At 50.6% G+C, this 24,577-nt stretch overlaps 1 protein-coding gene across 1 annotated transcript in view; it reads right to left on the bottom strand.

The window, feature by feature from the left end:
- Positions 1 to 3,143: 3,143 nt before the first annotated feature.
- The window catches only part of TEP1 (telomerase associated protein 1), a gene marked incomplete at its 5' end in the record, with an annotated part of 37,364 nt that continues 15,930 nt past the window's right edge, over positions 3,144 to 24,577 (bottom strand). The window contains 42 exons of the mRNA XM_079700607.1: positions 3,144 to 3,363; positions 3,594 to 3,698; positions 3,828 to 4,033; positions 4,140 to 4,245; positions 4,979 to 5,075; positions 5,222 to 5,365; positions 6,445 to 6,569; positions 6,729 to 6,865; positions 7,005 to 7,137; positions 7,244 to 7,320; positions 7,404 to 7,536; positions 8,142 to 8,249; positions 9,223 to 9,336; positions 9,563 to 9,723; positions 10,356 to 10,568; positions 10,677 to 10,830; positions 11,046 to 11,258; positions 11,405 to 11,560; positions 11,770 to 11,869; positions 11,990 to 12,114; positions 13,031 to 13,154; positions 13,349 to 13,589; positions 14,254 to 14,368; positions 14,656 to 14,744; positions 14,930 to 15,063; positions 15,315 to 15,465; positions 15,605 to 15,737; positions 16,033 to 16,125; positions 16,599 to 16,778; positions 16,888 to 17,044; positions 17,131 to 17,306; positions 17,432 to 17,626; positions 17,782 to 17,899; positions 17,995 to 18,108; positions 18,379 to 18,503; positions 19,068 to 19,188; positions 19,374 to 19,550; positions 20,271 to 20,429; positions 21,655 to 21,714; positions 22,041 to 22,171; positions 23,685 to 23,762; positions 24,221 to 24,379. Of these exons, the coding sequence (XP_079556733.1) occupies positions 3,241 to 3,363; positions 3,594 to 3,698; positions 3,828 to 4,033; positions 4,140 to 4,245; positions 4,979 to 5,075; positions 5,222 to 5,365; positions 6,445 to 6,569; positions 6,729 to 6,865; positions 7,005 to 7,137; positions 7,244 to 7,320; positions 7,404 to 7,536; positions 8,142 to 8,249; positions 9,223 to 9,336; positions 9,563 to 9,723; positions 10,356 to 10,568; positions 10,677 to 10,830; positions 11,046 to 11,258; positions 11,405 to 11,560; positions 11,770 to 11,869; positions 11,990 to 12,114; positions 13,031 to 13,154; positions 13,349 to 13,589; positions 14,254 to 14,368; positions 14,656 to 14,744; positions 14,930 to 15,063; positions 15,315 to 15,465; positions 15,605 to 15,737; positions 16,033 to 16,125; positions 16,599 to 16,778; positions 16,888 to 17,044; positions 17,131 to 17,306; positions 17,432 to 17,626; positions 17,782 to 17,899; positions 17,995 to 18,108; positions 18,379 to 18,503; positions 19,068 to 19,188; positions 19,374 to 19,550; positions 20,271 to 20,429; positions 21,655 to 21,714; positions 22,041 to 22,171; positions 23,685 to 23,762; positions 24,221 to 24,379 (5,760 nt within the window). The 3' untranslated portion in view covers positions 3,144 to 3,240. The remainder of the gene's footprint in view (positions 3,364 to 3,593; positions 3,699 to 3,827; positions 4,034 to 4,139; positions 4,246 to 4,978; positions 5,076 to 5,221; positions 5,366 to 6,444; positions 6,570 to 6,728; positions 6,866 to 7,004; positions 7,138 to 7,243; positions 7,321 to 7,403; positions 7,537 to 8,141; positions 8,250 to 9,222; positions 9,337 to 9,562; positions 9,724 to 10,355; positions 10,569 to 10,676; positions 10,831 to 11,045; positions 11,259 to 11,404; positions 11,561 to 11,769; positions 11,870 to 11,989; positions 12,115 to 13,030; positions 13,155 to 13,348; positions 13,590 to 14,253; positions 14,369 to 14,655; positions 14,745 to 14,929; positions 15,064 to 15,314; positions 15,466 to 15,604; positions 15,738 to 16,032; positions 16,126 to 16,598; positions 16,779 to 16,887; positions 17,045 to 17,130; positions 17,307 to 17,431; positions 17,627 to 17,781; positions 17,900 to 17,994; positions 18,109 to 18,378; positions 18,504 to 19,067; positions 19,189 to 19,373; positions 19,551 to 20,270; positions 20,430 to 21,654; positions 21,715 to 22,040; positions 22,172 to 23,684; positions 23,763 to 24,220; positions 24,380 to 24,577) is intronic.

A 24,577-nucleotide genomic window follows, 5' to 3' on the forward strand; every position in this document is an offset into this window, starting at 1 on the left:
CACGACTATGGAAAGTCTGAGACAGGGTCACAGTTGAAGGATTAGACTAAGGCACCATAATGACTAAATGCAATGTGGTATTCTGGATTGGACCTGGAACGAAATGAAGATATTAGTGGAAAAACTGAGGAAATCGAATCACATATGTAGTTAATAATATTGTATCAATGTTAATTTTTTGGTTATGTAAGATGTTAACACTAGAGGAAGCTGGGTGAAGAAGGGTATGTGGGAATATTCTGTGTAAATCTTAACTGATCTTTTTTAAAAAAGGACTAAGAGCCATTCTACTGGAAAAACATCAACACAGGTTCTTTGAGGGTATAACTGTGTATCTGGTTCCTAGTTCTTCCAGATACATGGTAGGATGACACTTCCCTCCCCTTTGACAATAGGCAGAGCCATGTGACTTGCTTTGCTCACGTATATAAAATATGAGTGGAAGTGATGTGTTTTATTTCCAGGTAGATTTAGAGCCAACAAGTGGGGTATTTTTTTCTTTTTTAAAAATTCTATCAGTTCCCCATATATATATATTTTAACTGAAAAATTGAGTCCAGGTTTCATCTGACTGATTAAATATATACCAATAACCAAGACATTTTTGAGAAAGAATAACAAAGTGATACTTGCACTAGTGGATAAGGAAGAGAACAGTCAAGCACTTCCTGAACATTTACCATGTAAGTGTCAACTACTGTTCTAAGTGTTTCACATGTTTTAACTCATTTAATCCTCACAACATCCCTAAAAAATAGGCAATACCATTATGCCTATTTTACAGATGGGGAAAGGGAAGCAGTCTTGTTAAAACAAATTTCTGACCTGTCATGGAACAATACTTGCGTAAAATATAATAAAAATGAAGTACCAGGAAAATGAACCATCAAGAATTTGTGGAACAGCACTGGTCCACAAACCAAACTTTGAATAGATACGTTCTAGATTTCAAAAACAAATTGTGGTGGTGAGAGTTCCCCGATGGGACTAGTGGTTAGGATTCTGGGCTTTCACTGCTGTGGCCCAGGTTCAATCCCTGGTCAGGGAACTGAGATCCCGCAAGCCGCACGGCATGGCCAAAACAAACAAACAAACAAACAAACCCAAACTGCATAGACATGTAAAGACAGATGTTAAAAACTGACACATAAAAAAGGTGCTTTTGTGGGTTGAAGAAGACTGTTCCAATGTCCTATGATCCTATAATCCAGTGACTATAATTGAACTCATCCAGGCACTGGGAGACACTGAAATTGTTTAATGATAAGAACTCAGAAAATATTTAACGTAAAACCTAAATTGATTTTCCCTTCAACTCCCTTGGGGACATATTTACTGTTACCTAGAACCTGTTCTTCACTCACAGCAATTATATCTCCAAGATAAGAAAGATCACACCCTTCAGGTGGACCTGGTAAACAAAGCTGAGTCTACTGAGCAAGGTATGCTTTACTTTCTCCAGCCCCACTCCTCCATCCTCAGCTGGGGTGCCTTTGTAGAATTTTTAGAGCATGGAAGACAGACATCTAGGGCTTCCTCCTGTCCTTGGCCCATGCTTTCAGGGGAACAAAAGGCAAAAGATTGAAACCAGTGACTTCCAGGATGATGCTGTGCCATGGTTCTCTGTAGCATTTCTGGGTAGTATTATGAATCATAAGTTTCAAATTACCTTAACTTGGACTTCTAGTCACAAGGTTCATGTAGAGCAGGTAGTCTAGAAGGTATATTTAGAGCCCTGCATGAGGCATGTGAGAAAAGATAGAAGCATGACCTATGATTAAAACTTATCAGCTGGGCTCCCCTGGTGGTGCAGTGGTTGAGAATCTGCCTGCTAATGCAGGGAACACGGGTTCGAGCCCTGGTCTGGGAAGATCCCACATGCCGCGCAGCAACTGGGCCCGTGAGCCACAACTACTGAGCCTGCACGTCTGGAGCCTGTGCTCTGCAACAAGAGAGGCTGCGATAGTGAGAGGCCCACGCACCGCGATGAAGAGTGGCCCCCGCTTGCCACAACTGGAGAAAGCCCTCGCACGGAAATGAAGACCCAACACAGCAACAATAAATAAATTAATTAATAAACTCCTACCCCCAACATCTTCTTTAAAAAAAAAAAAAGACTTATCAGCTGATGGCATTCCTTATGTCTTTATCCTCAGGCTGAGAGAGAATATGAGGCATTGGTAGAAATAAGATAAAGTCCTTCAGGTGATTTCTCCACATAAAATCTGCAATCAGGGCAAAGTAAGAATAAAACTGAGTACCCCTCAACTCCCTAAATCTAGAAAACTCTAGACCAGAGTGCAGTGATATGTCTCTGAGAGAACCCTACCAACCCAGGATAAAATCCTGTAATAGCTCTGGCTTATCATACACAAGTCCTTGACTTCTTGGACACCGAAGACCCTTAACCCTTAGAAAGAAAGGGCCTCAGGGAACTTCCTCTCCCATAAAATAGGATTATAGGAAAATAAGAGGGTCACAGTTTACTTAAGAGGGTCACAGTCCACAGCAAGTCCATGTGTAGGCACTGTTCCACCTTTCAACTCATTTTATCTTTATGAACTTCAATTTGAGAGAGATACCCTTTTGTGATCTCCTCCAAGAATGCAAATTACTATACTGACTAATGCTTCCAAGTCAAGTGGCTGCCGCTGCCCTATCAGAGGCTGTGAAAGCCAGAAGACACGTTCTGCTCTCAGAGCCCTGGCTTCTCACCTCTCACCTGGGCAGTTGGCTCTGAGTAGATGGGGCTGTTTCTGTGACAGGAACCTAGTGTTGTCCTGGTTCTATCCCAGTTCTTTCCAAATACCCTGAACCAGGGCCCAAGTGACTCATTCTTCTTTCTCTTCCTCTTCCTTGAACAAGTGAGACGTCTTCAGATTTCTGTTCAAACTAAGCCCTGGTCAACATCACTTTCATTCCTCCTCCTGGTAGGAGTCATACCTTACGGTCCTGGGGCCAGAAAATGACACAAGAATTCTAAAGCATAATTTCAAAGAATACTAAAGATCTGGTTCACTTCCCTGCAGTTCTAGTAAGGATTAATGTTAAATCAGAAAAGAAACGTAAGAACATTCATATTCTTCCCACTTGGTCCAAATCCACATAAGATCACAGGCAGGACTGCATGTGAGATTTTCTGACCTTTTATTTATATAATTGTATCAAGAACATAGCCACTGGTGTCTTCAGGCTTTGCATCTCTAGCAGAAGCGGTCTCTTTGCCCTGAGCAGTGATCTTCATTCCCAGGACAGAAAGTATACATTGCCCTGCGTGTCTCCCACTGCAAGCTGCAGGGCAGAGTTAGGACCCAGCCAAGGTTCCAGGCAGCTCACTGCCCCTTCACATCGGAACAGGCCCAGCTACAATGGGAACAAAAACGGGAGATGTGGGCTACAAGCCTAGGGCCTCCTCACTAACTTATTTGTCTCACACCAATGACTTTGTTTAGAAACAGGTTAGTTGCACATTACTGCAAGAAGGATAGGAGAAAACAATCTTGATCCTTTGCCCTTTCTTACCCCAAGTTTGCTCTATGACATCCCTTTAGCCCTCCTTACACACACACACACACACACACACACACACTTACGAGCTGCATACTGGGTCTCTCCCACAGTTTAACATCTCTGTCCTTTGAAGCTGTCACCAGCAACTCAGGCAGCACATGGAGGGCTGTGACAGAGCCCGTGTGAATCTTAGGGAGGGAGGGGAAGAGGTGTGGTGAGTTCTCAGTGGACCCTCCTCAGACAAGGAAGCAGCGAAGTCTGCTGGGTCAGACCTAGAGCCTCCTCCCCAACGTCTGTGACCTTTCCCTCAAACTCACCTTTCTACGCTGCCGTGTCTTTAGCTGTGGGACTGCTGGACAGGTATACGTGTCAGCACAGACACATGAGTCTGTCTCTGGAGTTCGGGTTTCAGGCATTTCTACTTTTTCCTGCCAGATTTTATCTGTGGTCCATTCTCCTTCAACGTTGCATCTAGCTAGGCTCCACAGCGTCCCATCAGAGCTGGCACACAAAAATGAGGACTCTGCCATTTCAGGGGAAGAGTTTGAGCCAGGTCTTAGACTTTGAAGGACCCACCATCCTCCCCTAGGCCACCTCTGGATTCCTTGGGCCCTCCCGTCACCACTCACCAGATTCAGGTTTGGCCTGAGTTACCGATATGAGGGTCTTATTAGGATTCTCTAAGCTCAGATCAAATTCTGGGCACTCTTCAAACTCTCCTAATTCCTTTTGGCTCTGTGAAAGGATAGATCATTTTGATTAGCCTACTTGTATCACTTACTGCTGCCCAGACAAAGCAACTCTTTTCTGCTCTGGGCTGGTCAAGATTTTTTTAAAGCGTATCCTAGATACAGTAAAGTACTGATACACAAATCTTAAATGGACATCTTGATAAAATTTTACATGTGTATACATCCATGTAATCCCTGCCCAGATCAAGATGTAGAACATTTCCATCACCCTGGAAAGTTGCCTTCATGCCCCTTCCCAGTCAATACGAGAGTATCACCACCCCCAGAGCTAACAATACTCTGACTTCTGTCACTATAAATTAGTTTTGCTTGTTCTTGAACTTCATCTAGGTGAAATCATGTAATATGTACTCTTTTGTGTCTGGCTTCTTTCGCCCAACATAATGTCTATGATATATATCTGCACTGTTCCAGACACTGCTAATACTCACAGTGGTAAGGCAAGACAGACATGAAGAAAATGCAATTAAAACAACTAGGTTTATGGTTTCCCACGATTCTTTTAAACACTAGAATCCTTTTTAGTATCAATGAAATCTTATAGGCAAACCCAATATAAAATGCTCTTAAGTAGAGCTACAGTTGAAGGAAGAGAATGGGATTTGGAACCAACTGCTTTTCCCTTCCTTCCTCTTATCCTCCATCATGGCCCCAAGGCTTTAAAACATTGGTCCTGGACAAATGTTTGTTTTAACACACACCCAGATAGAACTTACTGAGAAAGAAAGAACTCTAAGGTTCATTGACTGCAGGACAAACACACCATAGTCCCGGTGGGTGGACAACATTATAGGATCTTCTGAATAGCTTCTCCTGGTTTATAAGAAAGAAAGAGGCTAAGCCCAGGAACACCTCTCCGTAAGACCCCAATGTTTGTTCTAGTTAGACCTAAACTCAGGGTAGCCACTAACCCACTTTTCCTCTTTCTCCAGCCCAAGAGAAAACATTTTGGATCTTACCAGATTACAGAGGGCTCATCACCTGGCTTCATGTGCAGTAATTGCAAATCTGCTTTGGCCAAGATGAGGGAGTGACCGTCAGGGGCCAGACTTACACCTGTCAGGAACCCTAAGTCCTCCTGCAGAACTCGGTTCAGGTGAAGACTATAGCACAAAAAAGGATACATGGACAGAGAAAGATTCTACTTTAGTCCACCTCTCTCAGTTCCCCAAGAGTTCCTCAGGAGTAAAGTATAAAACAAAATATATCACCGTCTCTACAAATTGTGTTCCTCTTTCTGTTTTTGTTATATTAGTATTCATCATACCATCATCACCTTATCTGCTCAAACCAGGAATCTCTAACATTCCTGTCCTTTCCTTCCCTCCTGACCTCCAATTGACTGATAATCACCGTGGACTCCAATGGCAACACATGCCTAAATCTTTATCTCTCCTTTTCATCCCCACTGCCCAGGTCAGGGCTCACGTTCTGTCTTCCCTGGACTAGAGCATCAGCTGTAAATGTGGTCGCCCTACGTTTAGTATCTCTCTACTACTAACCATCCTCCGTGTGGCCACTAGAGTTCTCTTTCTAAAATTCAGATAATTATTCTGCTCAAAATTCTTAGCACTGTGCCCTCTAGAGCCTGGCCCCAGTTTATTTTTTCAGCCCAATTCCCCACCACCACTCGCACCAAGAACCCAAAGACTGAGCTATACTCAGAACACACCACACACTCTCATGCCTCCATGCCTTTTGTTAATGCTACCTCCTCTTCCTAAAACACCATTCCCTTCCCTTACTGATTCAGAAAACTCCTACGCATCTTCTAAGCCCAATCTCAAATAGCAACTCTTTTGTAAACAGTAAATTTCTTAAATTCTGCAGCCCCAGGAATTTTATATATATGTATATAAAATATATATATATATATATCTTTATTATGGCAGTAATCACTCTGCATATTGTTGGCAGTTTACTTATCTGCACATTCCTGTACTGTGAGCTCCCTTAGTTAAAAATTAATTTCAATTTGGTTCACACTGCCTGGCCCAGAGCTTAGCATAAAGTAGGCACTTGATAATTATTACTTAAATTGACATCATGAGCAGAAAACAATTTCCCAGTGACTTTTTCCTGCTTACTAACATCCTATTGACCTAGTTCAGAAGTAGAAGGGAGTGAGTTGAGCAAAATCCCAGATGTAACTGTATTCATTAACCCAGCCGCCTCATTTCACCTGAAATTTCTGGGTGCTGAACCCTTCTGCAGTTCCACTTGCCACTCACTGACTTTTTCATCAGCACTGACAACAATCAAGGTGTGTGCTGAGTACCAGATCAGAGCACTGATGCGGCCTGGAGCCTGGTGAATACAAGTTTATTTCAGTATTTCTGAGGAACCAGGATTAACCTTCTTCCCCATCCCAGGCGTCTACGCAACCTCTAACCCCAGCACATACCATCAGATACATAGCCAGGGCAGGATTCACATAAACAGAGAACTGAAGTTGACCCAACCCACCTGTGCTGTGGCCACAGCCTTAGCTTCCTGCCACAAGGTGAGTTCCCCAGCTTGATTCCCAGACACTGCTATAGAACCGTCTGGGGCCCAGGCCACAGCAGTGATGGCTGCATGACTCCTGGGTATATATGTGTCATCTGGAGAAGAAAGGAAGTGATTCATTAGGAGCTGGACCACTGTTGGGATACAAGAGGAGATAGCAGGCTACCCTTGACCTTCTTGGTCCGACAAACACACCCCCCTTTCACACCTTGAGTCTCTCCACACCTCACTCACCTGCTTCTTCAGGTACCTGCCAGAGCTGTATGGAACCATCCTCTGAGGCGGTCAGCAGGAGGCCTGAGGTTTCTGAAACAGCAGCTGCACTGACTGGGCCATTGTGTCCCAGGAGGGTGTGTGTATGAAACACCTAGGAGGAAAGGATGGAGATGGAACAGTGGGGAGGTGACACAACAGGATGCTGTCCCATCATACCCTCTCCACTGCCCCCACCCAAGGCCTTTCAGGGAACTCACCAAGAGTGGATGCCACAACCGTGTGGCCCCATCCAATCCCACAGTTACCACCAGAAGCTCTGACCCCAGCTGGCCAGCTGATAAGACACAGAAACTGAGTCAGGAGAAGGGGAGAAGGGAACAGGCAGCAGGGACGGGAAGGTGGCTGACATTTCACTACCTGCACTGGGCTCCAGGGCAGCTGCACAGTGGCTGATGGGTCCTGAGTGAGCAGGGATGCTGGTCATCTCCACACCCTGATGGTCCCACACTTTCAAGGTCCCATCTCGGCCCACAGATACCACGTGCCCCTCCTGCCCCAGAGCACAGGATCAGAGAAGAGTCACACCGAGCGGGACATGGGAATTATGACTCCCGCCACAGAGGTGTGGGCTCAACATTAAAGGCCTAGAAGATGTCAAAGAATGAGGACACCCCGGATAGTGGGGCTGGGAGGCTCAGGATTACCATCATGCCATGAGGTCATGATACTGAGATACTGTGTTTTCATGCTCTCCCTCCCCTCACACCAACCCTCAGCCTCAATACCCTAATCCTGCTGTAATTCAGGCCCAAGCATCTCACTCTTTTTTTTTTTTTTTTTTTTTGCGGTACGCGGGCCTCTCACTGTTGTGGCCTCTCCCGTTGCGGAGCACAGGCTCCGGACGCGCAGGGTCAGCGGCCATGGCTCCCGGGCCCAGCCGCTCCATGGCATGTGGGATCTTCCTGGACCGGAGCTCGAACCCACGTCCCCTGCATCGGCAGGCGGACTCTCAACCACTGCGCCACCAGGGAAGCCCAAGCATCTCACTCTTTATACTCCTTTTGCCTTTGGGATTAGATACGCAATGCATCCAGTCTCCCAAAGCCCCCTTAACCTTCCCAGGGACCCCCAGTGAGCTCTCCACTGCCTTCTCACCACGGCCAGCACGGCGCTCACGGCACTCTGGTGACCCAGGAACTGACCAAGCTGCTGTCTCGACTCTGGGTCCCACAACCCTACAGAGCCATCACTGGAGCAGGAGACCTGCAGAGTCAGAGGGCAGAGGAGTGGAATAATCAGCATCCCTCCAGCATTTCTCTATACTTATAACGTAGGGGGATGGCTGTAAGCCTTGTGATTAACAGCAAGGGCTGTCCTGGGTTCAAATCCTAGTTCCACCATTCATTGCTTGGTGACCTGGGGCAAGTTCATCTCTCTGGGCCTCAGGCTTCTCATCTATTCAACTAGGATAATGACAGCGTACCTACTGATATGGGACTGAAGCATCTACGGAAAGGACTTAGCAGGATGCCTGGTACATAGTGAGCATTGAATAAATAGTAGCTATTGTCCTTGTTATTAACATAATGTCAGTCAACAACAACTTTCTCTCACCCCGACAAAGGTGAGACGTCTGCAACGCCCAGGAGAGATCTGGCTGCCTGGAAGTCAGGGGTAGGACAGACAATGACAAGTGTGTTCGATTGCTACTCATTTCTTTTTGAGAACAACAGGGACTCCGCGTTGGAAAACTAGGCTTTACCAACGCTGAGTGCATAATTTGAGACCCATTTTTCACTTAGGACCAGAGAAATCATAGTACTACCTTTACCTGCAGGGACAGGGCATCCTAAGCCCTTGGGGAGACAGTTCTGTGTTCTTGTTAAGAGCATGGGCTTCCTTATCATAAAGTTTACTGGCTCAGCTTCTTCACTTACATGACCTTGGAAATGGTCTTTAATCTAGCTGAGCTCAATATCCTTGTCTATGAAATAGAGAGAATAGTAGTAGCTTCTTTACGGGGTGTTGTAAAGACTAAATGAGGCCATATATGCGAAGGGCTTAGTCCAATGTCTGGCACATACTAAGTGCTCAATAAATGTGAGCTATTATATTGGGTGTTAGAAAATCATATACTATATTATAAATGGATATTTGGAACAGGATGAGGTGGGATGTGTTGTCCTCCCCCAGGAACCCTGCTGAGCTTTGTGCCACACCCCACCCCTTCACTTACCAGGAGGTTGTCTTTGGTCCAGGCACAGCCAGTGACCCAGTCTCGGTGACAGGCAGAGAAGGAGCAAATCAGAACAGGGGCTTTGGGTGTCCTCACATCCCAGCAGAGCAGACTCTGGACAGGCCCCAAGAGAGGAAGCCATCAGGACCACAGGACAGAGGTAGGAACACCAGGGCCATCTCAGGCAAAAAGTTTCAAGGAAAGAGGGAATATCAAAGGAGGATGGGTGGACAGATCCCGAGCAAAGCAAAAAGCTGGAGGAAGCAGTGGGAAGTGAGCTGCTCAGGAATCCAGGACCAGAGGGCTGGGGGCCCACGGGGAGGAGGGCCCTGCAGCTCACCCGATCCCTGCCCCCGGTGGCCAGGCTGCATCCATCAGTGCTGAAGCTACAGCAGCTTACGGGGCCCTCGTGTCCCCGGAGCTCAGTGCCACAGGGAAAGTCTTCTGTCTTCTGTGGCAGTACCAGCAACTGCCTTGGCCACAGACGCACTGTGAAGTCCTCTGCATTAGAAATGGGGAGAGAGGAAGATCTTCTGAAAGAGGAAGTGACACAGGCCTGGGAGGTCAAAGACAAAGGCAATCATGGGGGCTGAAGGTGATGTCTGAGGGCACAGCTCCAAGGGAGGGACGCCGTGAGTCCCACCCAGGCCCTGGACAAGGATCAGTCACCATGTGAGGGCACAGGACAGGAATGTCAGGCACTCCCAGCTCTGGCTCTGCGGCCGTCTCCTTCTAACTCCCGACTGCACCTCCACACCCTCCTCTCCTGAAGTGCACAGTGTCACTTTGAACGAGCCTCTTACCTAGACAGGACTAAGGCCATTTTCACCTTAATGTCTCTCTCTTCTCCTAAGGGAAACCCATCCCTTTTACACAGCAAAATCCCCCACTAGGCAGAAACTCAAAGGGTGACAGGAATTACAAAGATGTCCCAGAATCAGGGTTAGGGAACCAGAAGAAACAGTCTAGACTGATTATGCAAGATAAACGCATTTAAAAGCACTTTGCAAGTTGTAAAAAAAAGTTATATAGGTGTGTGTATTTTCATGCACACATATACATACACATTGAAGAAAGGTGTTAGCACATTTGAAAGGAACTGATTTAGGACCCTGCCCGTTGCCCAGCCGTACCTGAGGCAGCAGCCAAGAGTTCCTGGGACGTGGCCAGTGCCAGCACAGGCTTCCGGTGTCTGGACAAGAGCCAGAGGGACTGAAGGGAGCCTCCCTGGAGCATCCAGCCCTGCAGGGCCCCATCTTCTGCACCACTCGCCAACACCTTAGGGCTGAGCCAGGCCAGTGCAGACACTGCCACATCTAGCGCTTGACACTGAGCCCCCTGGGAACCTAGAGAATGAGGGACAACAACAGAGTAAGATGCTTAGAAAGGGGCCAGAGTTGGGGGAGAGGGGCCCTTTCCAGGCTCAGACGCTCCAACCCTTCTCCCTCCAGTACCTGAAGAGATTGTGTAGATCCGAATGCCATCTGCTCGGTATCCAACAGCCACCTGATCACCATCTGGGCTGAGGGCCACGGAGAGGGCAGAAGAGAGAGAGGGGGAACCTAGGCATCCACGGGGACGACCCAGACACCCGGACCACACCTGAACCTGAGGGCCAAGAAAGGGGCTTAAAGATAACCCACCCTCCATTAAAGTCCTCCTTCCAGAGACTCGTCTCCGAGAGCTACTGTGCACACACCGCACCCCCTCCCTGTAGCACAAGCTCCTCCAGACTCCTCGGCAAAGGCGCCACCCTCCCCCAAGTAGTCCCACACCTTTGTAACCCCTCCTCATAGCCCACCGCCAGCCCTCTGTAACCTGACCTTGCCATCCTCTCCAGCCGTCAGTAACTGGCACCCAGCACGCAGGAAAAGGGCAGCAGTAACAAAGCCATGGTGCGCAGGGAAGGCAGCCAGCTGTGTCCCCTCCTGCCAGACCCAGAGCTCCACCATCCCATCCAGCCGGCCCACAGCTACAGCCCGCCCAGACACACTGAAGGCCAAGGCACGGACAGAGGCTCCTGGGGCCCCCAGTTCCTGCATGGAGAGGTAGAAACTGGAACGTCAGGGCCCTGCTCTCAACCCAAACCAAAAGTGACCCAGGATGCAGGTGTCCGCCATTTCCCACCCTCCACTCCCACCCTCCCGTGCTTCCTTCCCCAGGGCCACCCGGCTCCTCTCGCCTTGGTGACTTTCAGCCCATCCACCTGGAAGAAGCTGAAACTGCCAGCCCAGCTGCCAATGGCTACCACCTGCCCCTCTGGGTGGAAAGCGATGCAGTTGAGGGGCTTGGGACAGGTGTGCTGGGAGGCCAGCTGCCCGCGGACTGTGTCCCACAGCTGGAGGAGAGAGAACGGGAGGAGGACTCAGCGTGCTGAACACAGATGCCTGAGCCGCTCAGTCCCAGAGCTCCAGGGGCCACCTTGTCCAGTCCCCTGCCCTCAGCAGGCCAAGCAGCCAGAGCCTCTGCCGCGCTGAGGAGAGCGATCTCACAGGGCTGACCCCGGGTTCAGGGCCGCTTTCACCACCACAGCCCCCTGGTCGTTACCTTCAGGCCTCCCCCCAGGCACACGGTGGCCAGAAGGCGGCCGTCTGGGCTCAGGCAGCAGCCGGTGATCCGGTACTGGTGAGCCTTGATCTGGAGCACCCTACCCCAGGGAGACAAGGTCAGGGGGCCCCCTGGCCACAGACTCCCTCCTCATCCCCCTCCCCCTGGGCTTCCAACAAACAGGGACGGCCCTCACGCTGAGACGTGAGGGGCCCCTTACCGACAACCGTGCTGCAGGTCCCAGAGCTCCAGGAGCCCGTCAAAGCCAGTAAGGAAGAGGGCGATGTCGGAGAGGAACGAACAAGAGGAGACCCCATCACAGCCACTCACCACAGACCTCTCCTCCTGCGACAGTGAGCGGGGAAGCACACTCAGGACACGCCCCTGACCGATCCACGTCCAGCCACTCCAAGCCCCAACCAGGAAGGAGGCGATGGCTAGAAGGGCTGGAGCCCTTAGCTCTCTACACTCCCTGCTAAGTCTCAAAGTCTGGCCCTCTCGTCCCACAGCAGGAGCCCCTGTGAAAAGTGCAAAGCTTTGGGCCCTACTCCAGACCTAGGCCAAGCTCGAACAGCTTCAAGCGGGAACTCCTGATCCGAGTGAGGTCACATCGTCCCCCTCACTTCGAACCCCATATGTAACCCCGAGTCACAGAAGGTTTGGTGCTTCTGAGGCGGGAATGACGTCACACACACGCCTACGGGGGGTGGGGGGCACTGACGCGGGTGGAAGAGGAGACGGCGGCTGTGGCCACAGAGCCCACCTCTCTCGCCTACTGTACTCCCGCCCTCTCTCACACACACTCTGCTGCCATTATTCTCAGCAACTTACAGGGAACATCTCCCCAACGTCTTCGCCCGGGTTCCTCACTCAAGCCGCAACGCCTCCCCCTCTCCATCCTACCTCCTCCAGTAACTGCACAACTCACTTAGCTCTTACCTATGCCACGTGGCTATGTTTTGGTTCCTTTTTTACCTTGTATGCCTTGTTTTTCAACAAAACTGACCACCTTGTGGGCAAAGACAATGTCCTAAGCCCTGTGTTCCCTGCAGTGCTTAGTACAGTGCCTTGAAAAGAAGGTATACAGCAAGCATTTGGTGTGGGATTGGTTTTTTGACCAAGCCCTTGTGATCTGATGTGAGCAAAGTAAAGTTGCTGAATCAAACAGGGTGATAACAGGTGGGTTTGGCTTGCCTCGGGCTTCGGGGCAGGACGTGAGGCTCTTCTGAAGGTAAATCCCACCCCGCCCTGCGTGTCGTACCTGCCAGGTTCTCAGGTCCAACAGGTAAACCGTCCCACTGGCAGTGCCCACAGCTGCTCTTTGCCCATTGGGGGAGAAGGCCACAGCTGTGGGGGGTGAGGAAACTCCCAGGGACAGGCTGGAGCTAGAGGAAGAACAGCAAGAAAGGGAGGAGATGAGGAATGAGGGGAAGGAAGAGGATGGGAATTCGTTTCTGCATTTCTGGGCCTGAACCCCTCTCTCCATGGTGACTGCGGTCTGTTCTTTACTCTCCAGTTTCAGAGAGGGCTGCAGCTTGCTCCTGGCGGGTTTGCCAGCACCTGGGGTCAAGGGTTTTACCTTTGCTGGCCCCTCAGGGTCTGGGGTTTATTAAGCCAACGTAGCATGCGCTGGAGGTGCCGTCGCTGGGAGAGCTGGGGGGCCTGGCGGCAAAGGGGTGAGTACAGAGGCTGGTTGGCTGCCTGTTGGTGCAGGAGCAGTGGGTACCGGCTGAGGACTGAAGCCTGCTGCCTCAGGAAGGTGTGAAATACAGCAACATCAGCCTCAGGAAGCTTCTGTTCCTCGTCAGGGACTGAGGAAGCTATAGAAGAGATGTGGGGTGTCACTGGGGAGCCAGCCTGGGACCCCATTAACCCCAGCACCAAGTCAATCATATGATGTGTCTAAAATGCTAAGTCTCAAAGTGTGGCCCTCTGGTCCCACATCAGGAACATCTATTAAAAGTACGAAGCGGGCTTCCCTGGTGGTGCAGTGGTTGAGAGTCCGCCTGCCGATGCAGGGGACACGGGTTCGTGCCCCAATCTGGGAAGATCCCACGTGCCGCGGAGCGGCTGGGCCCGTGAGCCATGGCCGCTGAGCCTGCGCGTCCGGAGCCTGTGCTCCGCAACGGGAGAAGCCGCAACAGTGAGAGGCCCGCATACCGCACAAAAAAAAAAAAAAAAAAAAAAAAAAGTACGAAGCTTTGGGTCCCACTCCAGACCTAGGAAAACAGAATCTGGGGACGCAGGGATCAACGAGTTTCCCAAGTAATTGTATGCCCACTAAATAAAGTGTGAGAGCCTCTGGTTTAAGAGACCTAAGCAAAAGGTCTCCCAAGAATCCCATGCTTACCCTCTTGGCCTTTTCACCTTGGAACAGAAACTCAACTGTTCTTTCCATTATACCTCCCTCTGAGCAGGCCGCCCCCCATGAACACACCCAGGAGCCCCAGCTTGGAGAAGACTCCACCCAGTAACTCATCTCACCATAGAGGGCATGGGCCTCCAGGAGCTGAGAGATCAGACCCAGTTCCAGGTGTGCAGCCACCACGTGGAGACTGGTAAGGAACTTTGCAAGAAAGCCACGGTTCCCACTCTGGAGCTGGGAAAGTCAGACTGGATTCATTAGGGATGTGATGAGGTTGGTGAGGAGGGACAGTCTAGGCTTGGACCCTGCCTGTACAGCGAAGACCTAGACTTAGGAGCTGGGACAAAGGACCTGAAGGACGAGGGCAGGAAAACTGAAAGGAGAAAGGTACACGGAGTTTGGGAAGGGGGTGGGGGTGATAACGGCAGTGGAGATGATGGTGGTGGTCATGGGGGAGAGGGGTCTCAGAAGAGCCAAAGAAGTTCCTTGGGAGAGGGTGCCTATAGGATCTGGGGACTAACCAGGTGATAAGGCAGGTCTCCCAGAGCTTCAGGAGGGCACCTTCGGAAGATACCTGAGGCATCAGGGTCACACGTCTTCCAGAGCTGAGCTGCAGGTGTGGGTCACAGGAACAGACACTGAGACGGGCTTGGCCCTGAAGCATCTCCAAAGATCACATCCCTCAGGCTACAGCAAGAGCCATCCACCCCCTGGGGTAGCAGGTGAGAGGGCCAGCCGACGTGGAGCACCAGGTCCCACGGTCAGTGTCCCAGGGGTTAACTGGGCTGCAGTCACCTGCGATGAGGATGTGTGCCGTCTTCTCCAGCTCTGGCCTCTTCCCATAGCGACATTTAACGGCTGTTCTCAGGGGCCCATCACGGAGGCAAAGCCGGGCACCAGGGCGCTCCAGGGGTCCCTCCCCTAGCAAACTGATCCCGTGTGAGGGAGAGAAGGCAGGACAAGAGGGAGGAGGCCTGTAAGTGAGCATCTGGCACAGCTGTGGGTTCCCATTCCCACCTCAAACAGTGGTAACTTGAGTGACAGCCATTCAGGGTCTGGGAGACAAGTGTCAGGGGCTATACGGAGGGAAGGGTAGGATGAAGAGAGGATCACATGGGGCCCTGGCTCAAAGACAGGGAGGTACAGAAGTCAGTGGGAGCTCAGCTGGGGGCACCTATACCTGCGCAGACTCTGGACGAGGTAGGCAAACGAACCCATGGGGCAGGGGTCCCCGGTGTTACCAGCAGCCACTGCTTCTTCCCAGGTCTTGGTCCCCCTGGGAAGTATCCTCCATGCACTCAACACTCCATGCAACTGGTCCACAGTCAGACCTAAAAACCCAAGCTCTCTGAGGCCCTAAACCACGCAACGTACCCACCCCCATGACACCTAGTCCCTCCTGGCACCACTTGCTGAGGCCCCAACTGAACTGAAGGTCATGCAACCCCCGAGCCCGCTCCAAGTACTGACCACTGCGTGTGACCTCAAGAGTGGCCAAGGCTTGGGGAAAGACATCAGGGCCATGCTCTTGTTCCAAGGTGCCCAGGATGTGCTGCAGCAGCAGAGGGACAGTAGCGGGTAGGGTCCGGAGTCTCTCAGACACCTGGGAGGGGACAGGGAGGGGCCTCAGTCAGTGAGGGGAAGGGGAGAAGCAGCTTTGGTTGTGGGGAGGGGAGGGGACAGCAGAAAAAACCACGGGAAGGGATGACAAGGAAAGAGCAACGCTGGTGGGAGAGAAGCAGGGCTGGGGGGTGTGGATGAGGAACGGGTGATCACAAGATGGCAAAGGATGAGGGTGGGAGAAGGTGAGGGATGGGGATGAAAGAGGCTGAATGGAGACTGGGAAGTGGGATTAGGACTTAGAAGATGAAGAGTGAGCGTTCACGCCCTCCACTGACCTGCTCAAAGAGCGTGAAGAGCCTCAGGTGATCAGTGACCAAGCGCAGGTAGAACGGCAGGGCTGACCCTCGCTTCACCAGCAGCAGCTGCATCTGAAGACTCAGAGGACTCAGCACAGGACCAGAGAGCCTGGCCACAGCCAGCCCTCCACCCCCTGCCCTCTGTCCTGGCACCAAGCCCAGTGCGGGGGCAGCTTCTCCTCTAAGAGGCCACACCGGGGAAGAGACCCACTAAGAGGCATCACCTCAGGATACAGCCATCCCTGCCCTGCACTGCTCTAGCCAGCCAGCCCCGCTTTCAGAAACCCCCCCGCGGTTCAGCCTACCCCATTCGACAGCCAGAGCTTTCTCCTACCCTCGCCCGGACAGGCCCTGGAGAGGCCATTCACCAGGAGAAAAGGAATGGGTGACATTATAAGGAATTGCAGTTATCTTACTGACAACTTCCCTCGGCTGAGAAAATGAAGGAGCTGGTCTGTGTGGGGCAGCTGCTAGCTTCAGCACCCACGGTTCTCCCAGCTCCCAGATTCACCCCACACACCCACCCGCCCGGGCCTACACCTAACCTGGTTGTTGAAAGGTGACTCTTCCAGCCGCTTCCCGTACAGAGCCAGCTCCTCTCGCACCAGCCGGGCCCGGGCAGATGGCTCCAGAGGCCCCAGGGCCACCACATGGGCACCTTGGCTCTGCTCGAGTGTCTCCCCCAGGCCGGAATCACTGGACACACTCAGCACCAGGTGCACCCACTGTGGGATTTGGGCAACAGGGTAAAGATGTTGAAGGAAAAGGAGCAGAACGCTGTTGGAGAGGTCCCTCTCCCTACTGCATCCCACCCCACCTCCTTCTCCCACTTACCCGGGGAAGGGTCTTAGGGATCCAGTCCGAGATCAGCCGCCCATGCTTGTCCACCAACCTGTCAGCCCCATCAATGATCAGCACCAGAGGCTGGCCAGTCTTCAGGGACTGAGCAGACTTGGGGAGCAGCCTCTGCTGCAGCTCCCACACCAGGCCCCTGTGTATGGAGGAGAAGGACCAAGGTCGGCAGGGGTGGTGTCACGTGCTATCAACAAGGCTGGGCTAAGTGGGGGAGCAACACACCGGTATGTGCTGGGGAGGGCACTTGGCTCTTGCACTTGGCTATGCAGATAGGCACAGAGGCGTCTGAGCAAGGTGAGGACAAGACCCTGGTCAGGGCGGGCCCCTGAAAAGTGGAAGAAGACTAAGGGGGCCACCGTGGGCCCATCAGGAGCTTGCAGGGCTGACACAAGGGATGCCTGCATGGGAAGAGACCAGAAAACATGGTCACATTGCACATGCACAAGCTCCCTGTTTCCCACCTCCTTAGCCCTCCTGAGCTCACGCAGCCCTCCCTCCTGTCCAGGCCTCCGAGACTCTGTACCAGGAAGGTGGTCTTGCCCTGTCCCGACTGCCCGGTCACCAGGCTCAGCCTCCCCTGGTGCCGCCTCAGCTTCTGCACTGTGTCCCGAAGAAGGCGCGGTCGGGCGGGGCTCGGTGGGTTCTTCAGCTGCTGAAAGGCGGCCTGGACCAAATCATCATCCTGGATGGGCACTGGCTGCTCCGGCTGAGCCGCGGGCTGAGAACACATGGGGCAGTGACTACCTGTTTCCATGCTCCTCAGGACCCCAGGCCTAAAACTCACTGTGCCCCCACCAAGTTACATCCCACCCAGGACTAGCCAGCCCAGCCTACCCCCTCTCCACTCCCCTGGCCACCAGAGCTCCTGCTGACCTGTAGGTAAAGCTTCTGGATCATATTCCACACGTCCTGCAGAACCAGCTGCCCAAACGTCTCCAGCTCCCCAGCACAGGGCCGGCCAGCTGCTACAACACCCCACTTACAGCGGTATCTGTAGGCGAAGCGAGCACAAGCAGGGTCACAGCGGACTGGGCCCCCCTCATCACCTCGCTCCGTGCAGGTGTTCCCCTACCTCTCCCAGCTCACCTGCGACAGGTGATCCCTTCCTGTCTGCTCAGGTAGCTCTTCAGTTCTGCGAGCCGACGGGCAGCCTCTTCAGACTCAGAAATAAAGTCAGGCTTCCAGGCATCTGGCACAGAGCTGACCACCAAAGATACCCCAAGAGCGGGGCTGGATTCAGACCCCAGCCTCTCTCCGTCCCCAACCACCAGACCTGGCTGTGGTTCCCTGAAAGCCCTCAAGTGGAGATCTCCTGCAAGGCTGCTTTGGTGCTGCAAGGCAAGCCCTCTGGTCCCTGTTTCTCCATCCTAGGTCCCCCTCTTGTACTCTGAATGTTATGGACAGAAGACACATCCACTGAGCCTGTCTGGCCTTCTTTGGAGACTGAGGCCTGCAGGCAACAGAAGGTACCTGAGGAAGCCAGAATCCCGGAAGTAGATGAGAGGTTGGGCAGAGGGCTGCAGGCGGAGGCCCCGATTCAGGAACTGCATCACCTCCATCTCCGTCACAGAGCGACCTGAAGGGTACTGCTGGGCCTGCAGGGAGAGGCCAGAGAGCAGGCAGGTTCAGTCCTGGTCACACGAACCCCTCCTCTGAGACCTGCCAAGACCCCAGGGCCCCTTCATCTCAGTAATGTTCCTCTCTCCCTCCAGATACAAGCCAATAAAATATAGCTAATAGCTAACGTTGATTGAATGCCTTTCATGTGTTGAGCATTTTTTGGAGCATTTTTAAAGTAGATTTCTAATTGTTATAATCACACTGCAATGTAGACAGCACTGTTTCTCTTTAATATATGAAGAAGTTGAGGCTAGATTAAGATAAACCGTTTTCCATAAAGCTGCACAATGACAGAAGGGAGATCAGAACCCAGCTCTGTCTTGACGGCAAAGCCTAATCAGCCCTACCACTCACCTCTCACACCCCATGGCCAACCCAGAGGTATTTCCCAAAGGAATTCCCTCATCTAGGACTTGATCACTCACAGAAACTTCTACCTGTGTTTCACTTCAAGTCTCAAGGATCTGCCTGTGCAGAGTCCCAGGGTTCTAGACATACTGAGGCTTCTCGCATCCCTGCCCCAACCTTGTCTGCCTTACCCAGCGGAAGTGAGGATGGTCAGGGAGGCTGTAGTTGGGGGGAACATAGCCATAGCGGGAGCCCAGGATGCCCACAAACAGCTGCGAGTTCTCCACCTCCCCCAGGCACACTTCCAGCTGCCTGCAGGAGGGTTATGGGGGTGTCGTGTCAGGGAGACGGGGCTCTGGCTCACAACCGATAGCATCCAAAGAGCACCCTGTACCCTTGGCACTCAGCCACCCTGCAGCCCCAGCCCTGCCCAGGTCAGCTCCCCCACTCAAGACCCTCATCACCGACCCAGCCTCTCTTCTCTGTGGCCCCCATACCTGTTCTGACGGGTCTCCTCCTCGGTGACGCCCCAGCGCAGGTCGATGGCATGAAGGCTGATGCAGTGGAGGGCTGCTCGGGCCTGCAGTGCTGGCAGCAGGGACCTCAGCAGCAGGTCCCGCTCCCCATTCATGTCCCGGAAAGTGGAGGAAATGAAAAGTCGGACGCTGCGCCATCTGCAGGAAAGCCAGGGATCAGGCCACAGCCCAGCTCCACACACAGGGCTGTGACCTCCCCTCAGCACTGACAAGTCAGATACAGCAGATTGCAGGTGGGGGGAGTCCAGCAGGCCTCCAGGGAATAACCTGCTTGTAACCTCAACTGCAGAGCCTAGAAATTAAACCCCACCTGGGGACTGCCAGTGCAAGGGGCACAGGTTCAGAGAACTAAGATCCCATGTGGCACACGGTGTAGCCATAAATAAATAAATAAATAAACCCACTTGCCATTTCTCGGGCACCCCTCCTGTGTCAGCTATAATTATTACGCACCTACACTCTGCCCATGAAATGCTCATGACAGCACTGTGAGGTAAGCACAAGCATTACCTCCATTGTACTGATCAAGAAACTACAGCTTAAGACATCAAGCAACTAGCCCAAGCTTCAAGCTACTATGTGGCAAAGCCAGGATGGAAAAGCCAGAGCCTGCGCCCCTAAGCCCTCTGCCTGAGCCCTGGTGCCTGCCACGTGCCTCACATCCTAACCCCTTTCCCTAGTAGAGAAATAGGCATGCTCACCATCTGTGTTAGAGACACCCCTACCTGGGAAAGAGGAAGCATTCCTCAGCAAATAGAATAAGCAGCATCTCTACAGTCAGAATTTCAGTCACCTGAGTTTCTCTAGGTATCGACTGAAGCCCCTCCCAGTTCACAAAGGCATAAAACACAGACTGACCCAGGCTGGAAAACAGGAGCCAAGGGGCTTGGAGTATTCTCTTCCAGTGGCCGGAGAGACTGGACCTCTGTCTTCCCTGGGGGTGGTGGAATCTTGAATATTTTGTCCATTTGGCCTACATGTTCTAGAAGGCGGGAGGCCCCACGCTCTGCAATGAACCTGACATAAAGAGCGACAAAATAAATGAGAGCGAAATAGCAGAGTGAGAATCAGGAAGATCTTCCAAGGGGGCAGGGGACAAAGATATGGCTAGATTAGGTTCACCCAGTTAACTGGAGCTCCTTAAGAAGATGACCAGAAACAGTAAATGTAGACTTAAAATAAGCGAGGCAGCAGAACCACAGGAATGAAAGAACAAAGAAGAAACCCAGTTATGGCCTCTTCAGCTGTGTGCATGGTTATCATAGGCTTTCTGTTGGGCCAGGGGCAACTGGGCTGAATGAAGATATAAAGATTCAGGTTATTCCAGTCTGGGCTTGATCAGCTCTGTACCAGCCATGAAAGCTCCCTGGAGAGGGAGGGAAGTGTATGAGGCTTCCTAACAGGAGTAGGGGGCAGTGGGTGGCATCCAAAGGAAAAGGCAGGGGAAAAAAACAAATAAATGGGAATCCTAGTAGCGGAGAGAAAAACAAAGTTAAAAGATTTCTGGATCTGGCATAAATAAATAAAGTTAACATGGAATTTCCTCTGAAACGGAATGGAACAGAGGCCACAGAGAATGAATAGAAGTGACGTGACCGACTCTTGAGTTGTTCCCTTAAAAGCAAACAGCACTATCTCCCATGTCCCCTTTCTCCTTTCCTACTAGATGTAATACAAAAATAATGGCTGGAGCTGGAGCAGCCATCATGAACTATGAGGTGGAAGCAGAGTATTTGAGGATGGTAGAGCAACAGATAGAAGATGCCCAGGTCCCTGTAATACCGTGTTGTTGCCATGCCTAGACAGCTGTAAAAGAGGAATAAACTTTTATGTTGTTTTTAAAAAGGAAGTGGGGACTTCCCTGGTGATGCAGTGGTTAAGAATCTGCCTGCCAATGCAGGGGACATGGGTTCGATCCCTGGTCCAGGAATTCCTGATCCCATATGCTGCGGAGCAACTAAGCCCGTGTGCCACAACTACTGAAGCCCGTGCGCCTAGAGCCCATGCTCCACAACAAGAGAAGCCACCGCAATGAGAAGCCCGTGCACTGCAACGAAGAGTAGCCCCTGCTCGATGCAACTAAAGAAAGCCCGCACGCAGCAATGAAGACCCAACGCAGCCAAAAATAAAATAAATAAATTTATTTTAAAAAAAGGAAGTGAACAGAGCAGAGGCCCCAGATAATCTCTAAAAGATGTTCTAACAAAGCCCCCAACCTCTCCAGTGTCCATCCTGTACTCACTTCAGTATCCCGTCAGTGCAGCCTGAGAGTGTCACGTCATTGGGATTCAAATCTGTGTATCTGGTAAAGGAAGAATAGTCACTACCAGTCAGAAACAGTGCCAAGAACACAGAGTCACTGCCCCTAACATCCTAGGATGGACACCCTACCTGTGCACTTTTAATAGGGTTCTGGGCTAGGCTGGGACTGGGGTGGACCATCACGAAGGGGTATGGAGCCAGCCTGAAGACTTCAGAGAAGGTTCTAGCACTTGAAGTGCAATAGAGGTAAGAGACAGAAATGGGGAGGGGTCTGGTGAGTGGGAGTGTCCCACGCTTTAGTAGAGGTACACAGGAAATATGGATCTCTATCTGCTGGCACTGGGTAAGGAATGTGAGCGCCCTTACAGGTAACCTGTCCTTCTAAGGAGAACACCAACAAAGAGGCACTGGGGATTCACGTGCTGCCAGAAAAGCTGTTTGGCTGCATTTATCAGTTTCTCATTTGTAGTCTGGCCAAAGACGATGACCCTGTCCACCTGTAAGATGAAAAGGGAGGGGCTAAGATGAGGAACAGAGGAATAGTAGAGGTACCAAAGAGCTCAGGACATCAAGAGACAGGTCTCTGAGGACTGGGGAATTAGGAGAACTCTGAGGTGGGGTGAAAATGGCCTTTTCTGAGAGCATCCAGGGTGGGAAAGCCCACTCCACCCTGACTTGAGGGGCATCAAAGTAGAGTTTGGGGTTGGCAAGACATGGAAGCAACCTAAGTGTCCATCAACAGATAAATAGATAAGGAAAATGTGGTATATGGGATTCCCTGGCGGTCCAGTGGTTAGAATACTGTGCTCTCACTGCTGAGGACCCGGGTTCAATCCCTGGTTGGGAAACTAAGATCCCACAAGCCACATGGTACAGCCAAAAAAAAAAAGGAAATATAGTGTATGTATGTGTGTGTGTATATATATATATATATATATATATATATATATATATATACACACACACACATATATATATAAATGTGGTGTATGTATATACATTTAGTGTGTATACACACACACACACAATGGAATACTACTCAGCCATAAAAAAGAACAAAATTTTGCCATTTGCAGCAACATGGGTGGACTTGGAGGGCATTATGCTAAGTGAAATAAGTCAGACAGAGAAAGACAAATACTGTATGATATCAGTTATATGTGGAATCTGAAAAATACAACAAACTAGTGAATAAAACAAAATGGAAGCAGAGTCACAGATATAGAGAACAAACTAGAGGTTACCAGTGGCAGGGGGATAAAATGGGGTGGGGGGGTGGAAGGTACAAACTACTGGGTATAATATAGCTCAAGGATGTATTGTACAATAGGCAGAATATAGTCAATATTTTGTAATAACTGTACATGGAAAGTAGCCTTTAAAAATTATATTAAAAATTTAAAAATTTTTAATAAAAATAATAAAAATTTAACATAAATTGGAGTTTGGGGTGGGGCAGTGTGTAGCTGGTCATTCAGGCTGACAAGAGCTGACTGTCAAACTTTTAGGAATTCTGTGAGCCAGCTGTTAAACATGGACTGCCATTAAATATTAAATTGTATAAGCTTATAATTGAATAAATTATATTAAAAACAAAGGTAATAAATACTAAAAATCATTACTTCCTAATTATTTTACTACATTTCACTATTATCTACTCTTGACCTTATTTACATTTACTTTATCTCTATTGTGGAAATACTACACAAACTGTGCTGAGTACCTCTGAGTACCTCTTCCCCACTCTGTGTTCACTGACAGCACATTGGTAGCTTGAAATCGGCCGTGGAAGGAGTAATTACATCATGGAAATTAGCAAATGCTATTAACCAAGACTTAATTTTCCAGATTGCTGGTTGTTAAATATTTACCAGCATGTCACTGAGTAGAGGGTTGCAGCCAGCAGGGTATTGTGCATAGCATGCAAGGAAGCTTTGAGAAATGAGATACATCAGTGTGGAGGAAAATGTTGGGGAGGGGAGGGTTTCTCAGGGACTGGGCAGTACTCACAGGGACCCTTTGGGTAGCCAGGGACAGCAAGTGCTTCCCAAAAGTAGGCAGGGACCATTCACACTTTTCCTCAGACTCCTGAAGGAAAGAGACTAGTGTCATGTGGTTGCATGGGAGATGATCATTAAATAACAAATACTATAGTCTGCTCAAGAAATCTTCAGAACTGAGGGACTTCCCTGGTGGCGCAGTGGATTAAGATTCTGTGCTCCCCATGCAGGGGGCCTGGGTTCCATCCCTGGTCAGGGAACTAGATCCCATGTGCATGCCGCAACTACGAGTTCACATGCCACAACTAAGGAGCCTGCGTGCCGCACCTAAGGAGCTGGTGAGCTGCAACTAAGGAGCCCGGGAGCCAAAACTAAGGAGCCCGCCTGCCACAATTAAGACCTGGTGCAACCAAATAAATAAATAAATATTGTTTTTAAAAAAAGAAAGAAAGAAATCTTCTAAACTGAGTATAACCGAGCCTTTCCTAGTCAGGCTGTTTCCAGGCCTCTGTCTATTCACATATATTTGCACGGTGGGTGTCTGACCTGGACTTGAGCTTGGAGTTTGGTGGCAGTCTTCAGGATACCTTCTTCTGCCGTAATCACAGCAGTCTTCACAGTGCCACTTCCACACAGCAAGAGATCCACCTGCTCTGTCCGTGTCGTCATCATTGCAATCAACAGCAGCACATAGTTCAGAGGGGGCTGATTGGACAAGCATCAGGGTAAAATAAGACTCCCCTGTTTTAGAATCCACCTTTGCCCACCCAGCTCTAGAGGCCAAACATCTCCACTGGTTGGGGAAAAGTGGACAAAATCTCCAATTAAGATGGGGCAGCTTCAGCAGTCCCCAGGAAGAGCTGGCCAGGTAGGAGGTGGAGAATGGCCAGGATCCCTGCCCAA

This window comes from Hyperoodon ampullatus (assembly GCF_949752795.1).
Source record: "Hyperoodon ampullatus genome assembly, chromosome: 3".
NCBI lineage: Eukaryota > Metazoa > Chordata > Mammalia > Artiodactyla > Ziphiidae > Hyperoodon > Hyperoodon ampullatus.